Source organism: Heterocephalus glaber, unplaced genomic scaffold (genome assembly GCF_053883595.1).
Source record: "Heterocephalus glaber isolate CG9 unplaced genomic scaffold, H.glaber_assembly_v1.0 deba00001687, whole genome shotgun sequence".
Lineage (NCBI taxonomy): Eukaryota > Metazoa > Chordata > Mammalia > Rodentia > Bathyergidae > Heterocephalus > Heterocephalus glaber.
Window position 1 is genome coordinate 15271311 of NW_028258412.1, and position 8744 is coordinate 15280054.

Below are 8744 nucleotides of genomic sequence, written 5' to 3' on the forward strand. Positions count from 1 at the left end.
GTGAGCTGGGCATGGTGGTGAACACCTATAATCCCAGATATTAGGAGGCTGAAACAAGAGGATCTCAAGTGAAAGCCCAGCCTGGGGAACTTAGAAAACCCTTGTCTCAAACTTAAATTTAAAAAGGGCTAGGGATTTGGTTCAGTGCAAAGGCCCTGGGTTCAATTCCCAGTACCACAAGAAAATAAAAATAATAAAAGGGCTGGGGATATAGCTTAGTGGTAGAATGCTCCTGGCTTTGATCCTCGTTACTGTGTTGGGAGGAGGGTGGGATTTTGTGAGATTTTAGTGGTGTTGCTGGATATTAATTTTTCTTTTCCTTTCTTCTTTTAGTAAGAAGCACTTTCAGGTGAGTGTTCCCTAGACTCAAGTAAAAGAAAACCTATTTTCATAATTTATATTCACGCTGTTGTGTTTCCTGTCGTCAGAACAATGATAGCTACTCCCATCTAGTTCCCATCATTGCCCCACACTGGTTCAGGAACTTTATGAGGTATTCTCATAAATACTGAGTCAGGGTCTTGGTGGTGGTGGCATTTCCATTTTCCTGACAAGGAGATAGAGGCTCAGTGAAGTAATTTTTGCAAGTTCATTCCGGAAGTAGATGCAATATCTGCCTTTTGACCCAGTTCTGATTGAGTCCAAAGTCTGCATTCTTTGATGATGCCAAACCTCAAGTCTGGGCCTGCTGGTGGGCCTGTCACTGAAACATGAAGACAATGTGTACATATTGAACCCAGTCATTGATGCATTTGTTTTATTGAATTTTCTAAAAAGAGCTAAAGGAAGAACAAGTCATAGTCTTTCAGAATGTTTTAGAAGGCTAATCTGATCATGCCCAGAAGTCCCCACCCCCAGAGGAAACCCCAGTAAGGTCAAAGTAAGCAAGTGGAACTTGTGTATTTCATTTCCTAAGGAACTTCTCTGTGGGAACAAAGAACTCTTCTCTTCCCTATGGACAAATAATCCTTCTTTACTCATTCCTAGTGATGGGATATTTTTGATTTGGGACCATCTTTCATGGGAAACCATCCCTTTATTGCCCTGTGTTTGAGTCAAGGATAATGACTTATTTCACACAGGAGATAGTAGTATATGGCATTGTGGGGAAAGTGTTTAGAATCAGGGAACCTGGGTTCAAATTACATCTGTGCCATTTCCAAGTCCTGTGTCTATGGAAAATCCCTGACCTGTCTGAGTCTCGTGCCCTCACCTACTTCACAGGAGGATGCTGGGAGGACGAAATGAGACTGTAACTCTCTTAAGACTGGGATTGGGCCATGGAACCCATTTTTTCTTCCTTAAGAAACGTATACCCTGGCTAGGTAGGCAAAGCTAGCAATGAACTACAGGGCAATTAAATGCTAAGGTGCTGGGCATGATTTCCAAATGCAACTGTAGTTCAGGGATCTAGGGGGAGGGAGAGGACTTTACCTAGGTCTTAAATAATGAGGAGCGGGAGAGATCACCTTAAGTGGAAAAGAAATTTGAGGAAAGAACACACCATATATATAGTATAGATTTAGATATAGATATAGTGAGGGGTACTGGAATGGTGGATGCCTGGGACAACATGGCTACGTGCCCAAGGTCAGGGACAGAATAACATAGCACATCTGGCACAAGATACCATCATGTCTGATAATCTATGGCTGTATCTCTGTGAGGTTACAGCCACACTGTCATCTCATGACTTGACCACAGTGAATGCATGAAGAATTTTCTGTAGCACTAAAAGGGCTGCAAAGAATATAGTACAGTGTTGCCTGTTCAGTGAGGGGTGGCATTAGGAAAAACAAGACATCTTCTTGATTATTTTTCCTCCTTTGGAAATTAGGGGACAGGACATGGGTGATGTCATGGTTTTGGTGGATTCGGAAGAGGAAGATGAACAAGAGTATGCCGTGGAAGAGGAGGAAGAGGAGGGAGAAGAGACTGAGAGAGAGGAATTGCCGAAAGAAATAAACAAGCATGGCCACATTCACAGAGTGACTGCATTGGTGAATGGAAACTTGGAGCGGATGGGAAATGGGCTCCAAGACCTACAAGGTAAGTTTCCTTCCTTATGAACACTGTGACTTCTGCAGGGAGCATCCCAGCAGGAGAGCTCTAAGAGATGAGCTGGGATTTTTTTTTGGTACCAGGGATTGAACTCAGGTCCTTGCACTTGCAAGGCAGGCGGTGGAACCACTGAGCTAAATCCCTGGCCCTGAGCAGGGATTTTTAAAGGCTGAGGAAGATACTGAAATAAAATTTACTGTAGAATCTGAAAATCTATTTATAAGTTCTCAAATCTGAAATCCAAAATGCTCCAAAATGCAAAACCCTTTGAGTGCTAGCGTGATGGTTCAATGTTTACAAACTTTGTTTCATTCATAATATTATGAAAATACTGTATAAATTTACCTTCAAGACCCAGGGATGGTGGTGCAAGCCTGTAATCTCAGCACTCAGGAGGCTGAGGCAAGAGGATATCAGTTCAAGAGCAGCCCAGGCTATACAGTGAGACCTTGTCTGAAAAAAATAAAAATAAAAATAAAGATAAATAAATTACCCTGAGGCTATATGTACAGGAAAGTATTTGAAACCTAAGTGGAATTCATGTTTAGATGGGTCTTATCCCCAGGATGTCTCATTGTGTATATGCAAATATTCCAAACTCTGACATCCCAAACACTTCTGGTCCCAGTCATTTTGGGTAAGGGATACTTGATATGTATAAACTGCCAGTACTGGAATGAAACTGACAAATGTGGTTAAGGCCTGGTGTGGGAAAGGCACAATATGGGCACTGTTGAATAGAAAAGACTGATTGTGTTGGTGTGCAGGGAACTTTATTTACAAGGCCAGATGGGATAGATGAAAGTATATGGGGAAAATTGAGGCAGGAACCAGATTTAACCAACTCTTTGAGATGGCAGTATAGGAGTGGTCCCAAGGAGGAATGTGATTACCTAATGGCTGATATGTTTAAAAATTCCAGGGCCTTCCTGGCATGATGATGGTGCATGGCTGTAATCCCAGCACTAGGGAGGCTGAAGCAGGAGGGTCACTGTAAGTTCAAGGCCAGCTTGGGCTATATAAGATGAAGAACAGGCTGAAGTACATAGTGAGACCCCATCTCAAAAAAAAAAAAAAAATTCCAGGACCTCAAAGAAGAATAAAACCCAGAAGGAATTTACTGGTCAGGAACAGCTTGTGGAAGATGTGGATCTGAGGCCAATCTGTATGGACAGTTTGCTTAAGCAGAAAGGGGAGAGGGTATTTCAGGTGAGGGGAGGAGCCAGGAGCATGATGGGTAAGCATTGAGTATATCTGTAGAATTTTGTTTAGGAGAACAGGCAAATGTGTACTCTGCCCCACCTTCTCTATGAAATTTCATTCTGTGGCTCATCAGGAAAGAACTAGAATCACTTAGAAGACTGAAATAGTTATGCACTATTAAGAACCAGGCGAGGGCTGGGGATTTAGCTCAGTGGTGCTGCTGCCTGCCTACCAAATGCAAGCTCCAGAGTTCGATCCCCGGTACCAAAAAAAAAAAAAAAAGAATCAGGCGTGGTGGTGCATGCCTATAATCTGAGCACCCTGGGAGGCTGAGGCAGGAGGATTGCAAGTTTGAGCCTGACCTGGGCAACTAAGTGACTTAGACCTTCTTTCAAAAAAAAAAAAAAAAAAAAAAAAAAAAAAATATATATATATATATATATATGAATGAATGATTGGGTATGTAGCTTAGTGTGAAGGCCCAGGGTTCAATCCCTGGTATTAGAAAAGAAGATCACTTAGTTGGGTCTGTTTTTCCCCTGAACAGATGACAGCAATGAGCTGCAAAGTGACATTGTTCGAGAAGAAGATCTGCCAGTGTGAAGAAGAGGATTGCCCATGATCATCTTGTCTTGAAAGCTTGGAAAGCTCCACCGAAGACAAGCTCTTTATCAGCTTTGCCTTGATTCACACCCCTGCCCAGGAGCTTGCATTACCAACAGCTGGGGTCCCTCAGCAAACAAGAAAAACAAACACACATCTTTCCTTCCATTTTAAAAAAAACAAACTGGTTTAATTTGCTGTAAGTTTTCTCAACAATGTTCAAAAGCTTCAGGAAGGAGTGGCGTGTGTGGGAAAGCTGCAGCTGGCATGTGAGGTGCCATTTTGCCGTGGCTGCTGGCGCTCCACAGGTTGACTTAGCATAACAGGCACTGATGTGGAAAGAGCACTGTTCAGGGAAGCACTTGGTCTCCATGCCTGTTGCCACTCTTTAAAGGTTCATAACCAGCTTGTCCCAGCACAAAAGGAAATACTGTGTCGGAAGACGGGAACTTCCTTAATCTCTGCCCAGGTGCGCTTGCAACCGAGGAAGCAGGCAGACGGCAGCTCCCTGGGAAAGGTGAGGTGGCAGCTACCAGTGGGAGCCAGAGGAAGGCGTCTGGGTCAGGCTTTGGAGTCAGAAACACTGGGCTCCAACTCTTCCTCATCCCATGGGGTTGGGCATGTTGCTTGCTGAGCTGTTTCCTCACGTGTGAAACAGGCAACATCAGTCCTCCTGCTGCCAGGCTTGTGGTAAAGATGAAAGGAGGTCATTTCGGATATAAAAGTGCCTCAGAGGTGCTCAATAGAGGTTAGTTACCTCCTTTGCCTTCCCTAGTGGAAGAAAAAAAAATGTAAGTTAGGAGTGGCCGTCTTCCCTTTCATTCTTTACAGAATGGTTTCCGAGAGGGCATTGTTAGCTGCTCCTGACCATTCTTCCCCTGGAGATGTAATTCTTTTCAAAAGAGGTAGAGGCTGATAAAAGGAGATATCTTTCATTATAACCTCACATTCTGCAGAGCTTCATATTTATATAAGCCTCCTAGGTGGTGTACCTAGGATTCACTTTCAGCTTTTAATATTCATTTCTTTGGCTGCTTTGCAAAAAAGGCAAGAGAAGCATTTCCTAACAGTATATCTGGTGATAAGAACCACTTGGACAGACTAGTCTGTGTGACCTCAGTTTTTCTATCATAGAAATAGGAATGGGAAAACTTCTTTCCCACCTCTTAAAGGTATTGTAAGTATACACTGATTGAGAACACTAAGGTTCAAATGTAACGTGCTGAGTTTCAGTTGCTGAGCTAATGCTTCTAGTAGATCCTGGAGTTTTGAAAAAAATGTTCTTAATTTCATCCATATCTCTTAAGGTTAGGGACCTTATGAGTGTGCGATAGATGTGTTTTAAGCATAAACATTTGACTTGAATTTGCACTCTTTAATATTGTAGATCATGCTCCAATGGGCAAGACCTAGGGCTTAGTGGAGAGCTCCCCTTCTCCAGTGGTAGAGACTGGGACTCCTAAGAGGAGGAGCTGGTTATCTGAGGTAACTGCTGCAGTGGTAGTGAAAGTCTGTTTTCCTGGATGCAGGGACTGAGCTGAGAAAATCACATTTGTGCCCTCTCCCCAGCTCAAGACACTGGGGAGTCTGGAGCTGCTGTAATTTCTACCCTCAGGAATAGCTGTGAATTACAGTGCTCCTACTTGGCAAGGTCTTTTTGCTGCAACAGAACCTTATATACTGCGTTATTCTAAACTGTCTCTTAGTGTCATTTCAGAATGAGACACTCAGGTTGCTTCTAACGTCCCCAGAGACTGAGCTTGTCTCTTTTAGTCTTCCATGGCTAAATTTCTGAATTTAAGAGTCCACTCTTCAGAAGCAACTAGATTTTAAAGAAAAGAAGAAAGGGAAGAAACTAGAGGGGAAACCACTAGCTGGAAATGCAGAGAATATTTTGCAAGATCACTGGGATACTTTCCACAACCTCCTTTTCTCTTGCACACACACGTAGTGACAGGAGATATCTGAGGGTTTTTCCACTAGCAAATGGGAGCTTCAAGGGCTTCATGCCAAATGCTGTGGAGCCCCAACCAAGCGATCTGTGCTGGCTGTTGCATCACCCCAGTGTGCGCATTTATACGCTGGGTCAGTTAAGAGCCCAGAGACTGAAGATCTTCAGCTTTTAGGGATTTATAAGAATTGGACTTTACCCCCCTTTTTCCTTAACATGATCCATACCCAAATCCACAAGCATGTTGAGAGTAGGTTACAGCCTTTGTGTGGCAAAGTCCAAGCTGCCGTATTTTACTGTAAGAAAATCTTATCTGCATGTATTGTTAACTCAAAGACCATGAGATCTACTTATCGGGACCAGAAAGATGAACACTTCAGGGATATTACAATTACACTGCATTTCCTCAAAACCTGGTAAGACACTGCAGAGGGAGCCCTGAAATCTTTGTGGATTTGATATTAGCTCTATTCTTCACAAGCACACACAGAACCTATAATCGCAGCAGGAGAACACATGATGGAAAATTTCCATAACCTGTGCACTGAAACCTGGAAAAATCATCCTTGCCAGGTAGACTTTATTATAAAGCAATAAGTGCCAATTGATATTCTCACCATGGAACTGGCTAGAAACTGATGCAAAGAAAAATAAGCAGATCACTCTACATTATTTACCTTTTAATATTTGCTGGGGGAAGTTTGGGAGAAATTAGTTCTGAGGTTATGGATTTTTTTAAAAGATTATGAAATAAAGTTATTTTTAAGTAAATCTTTCAGTGATTTTGTTTTGGACTATCAGTAACTGGAAAATTTGGAAAACAGAGTTTTCTCAGAAAAAAAAAATTTTAAATTTACATCCCTAATATTGGAAACAGTATTGTTCCTCTTACCATTTTATTTTCTTCCATGACTTGTACACAGTGAATACATAAAAATGTACATCAAAGGGCTGAAGATGTGACTCCGTAGTAGAGCACTTGCCTACCATGAATGAGGCCTTTGGATACATGTCTGTAATCTCAAAAGTAACAAAAATCCCACTAATAGGAGGACTGGAAGACACCAGGAGTCGGGGGAATATGGAGACAGAATGGGTAGGAGAAAATAGAGAAGAGAAAAATGGCCTGAGTGGGGTGTGAAGGTAAGTGGAGCCAGGTTTAGAGAGGAAAGGACGGTGGAACTTGTGTGTTTCACTCCCAGAGGAGATTCTGGTTGGGGATGAACTCTTCTCCAGACCTATAGACAAGTTCTTCCTTACTCATTCCTGATGACGGGATAGTTCATGGAAAACCATTACTTTATTGCCCTATATTTGAGAGTGGTTATCCTGACGAGTCTATTATTATTATTTTTTCTTTGGTACCAGGGATCGAACTCGGGTCCTTGCGCTTACGCAGCAGGCGGGGAAACCACTGAGCTAAATCCCCGGTCCCATGACGAGTCTATTATTGCCAGGTTTATTTCACACAGGAGACAGTAGAATGGCATTGTGGGAAAAGCCTTGGAATCAGGGAACCTGAGTTCAAATTACACCTGTGCCATTCTTAAGGAGGCCAAGAAATCGGAGATGAAATGAGAACCCACGTGGAAGAGACTAAAACTGGGGCTGAGTACAAAAGTGGAGGCTTGAAGGGGGGAGCCAGGTCATTACAAATGGAAATAAGGAACTGTACATGGCGGTGCTTGTCTGTAATGCCAACCCTTTGGGAGACTGAAGCATGAGGACTGTGAGTTTCAGCCCAGATTAAGCAATTTAGTGCCTTAGTGAGACCCTGTCTCAAGGAGAGCGGGTTGGAAATGTAGTTCAGTGTGAAGGCCCTGGGTTCAATCCCCAGTACTGATGGGGATAGGGAGGATGCGGGTAAGGATACAGCCCAGCCCCCTTCCAGTGTATGTAGGGTGCTGACAAAGCGGCACTGTCAGGGACTGCGATTAGCTGAGCCCTTCGGGAAACTAAAGCCGCCAGCAACTACAGGGGTCGGGGAAACTACTAAAACCCTACCCTGGCTCCATAACAGTGTTAGAAAGCCAACCATCTGACCCAAACTGGACAAAGGGTGTCTGAGGGTGTCAAGCAGAAAGAAAGAGACCACAAGCTCCGAGGGGATTAGGAAAGGGGGATGTCAGCAGGCCTACAAGCACAACCTTCGCACCGCTCTGCAGAGGCCTCTCGCCCAGCCCTCACCCACCCGTGCCCTCTGCTCCCAGCTCCCTTTCCACTACGCGGTCATCAGGGACCCCCCTTCCCCCAGGCCAGCTCCCCAACGCCATCCCACTTTTACTCGGTCCACGCCGCCACTCCACGGCCCGTTTTCCCTCCAGCCCCGCTCCTTCACGTGGCCCTTGGTTTGCTGCCCGCTCGCAGGCGCCTCCTGGAGCCCCGCGTCCCCACTTCGGCTTGAGTACCCCGCCGCCAGCTTCCGGTCGGCCCGCTCCTCACACCCCTTACGCCGTCGACCACCCCCCGCCCGCTTTTCCACGCCCCCAGCAGCCCCTCCGCCTCCGTGGTCTCCCGCCCGCGTTCGGAGCCCCCTTCTCTCCGCTCTGCGTCCCCAGGCCCCACGCTTTTCCCGCAGTTCCGATCCTCTCATTCGTTTTACCCGGTTCTGTCCCTGACTCCCTCCGTTTTCTTCTCAGCACCCCCGCTTTTACTCGTCCCCCCACTTTCTCGCAGCCCCCCGGGCTTATCTCTCCCGGGTTTTGTCTCAGCACCCAGTTTTATCCGGTCCCCCATTTTCTCAGCTCCCCCTCCTGCTTTCTCTCTCCCGGGTTTCCCGCAGCCCCCCCCCCCCCGCTTTGCCCCGCCCCCCGTTTCCCCTCAGCCCCTGGTAGCCCCGCCTCCGTTTCCCTTCGCACGCCCCGCCCCCTCTCCGCCCCGTCCCCCGCGGGTCCCCGCCCCCGCCCGCGCCCGCGCCCGCGCCCGC

The 8744-nt window shown here is 45.6% G+C and overlaps 1 protein-coding gene across 1 annotated transcript in view; it reads left to right on the plus strand.

Moving 5' to 3' along the window:
- The window catches only part of Vsig10 (V-set and immunoglobulin domain containing 10), a 35183-nt gene extending 28594 nt beyond the window's left edge, over positions 1–6589 (plus strand). The window contains exons 7-9 of the mRNA XM_004843695.4: positions 334–349; positions 1838–2049; positions 3812–6589. Coding sequence (XP_004843752.1) covers positions 334–349; positions 1838–2049; positions 3812–3867 — 284 coding nt within the window. The 3' untranslated portion in view covers positions 3868–6589. The remainder of the gene's footprint in view (positions 1–333; positions 350–1837; positions 2050–3811) is intronic.
- Positions 6590–8744: the final 2155 nt, after the last annotated feature.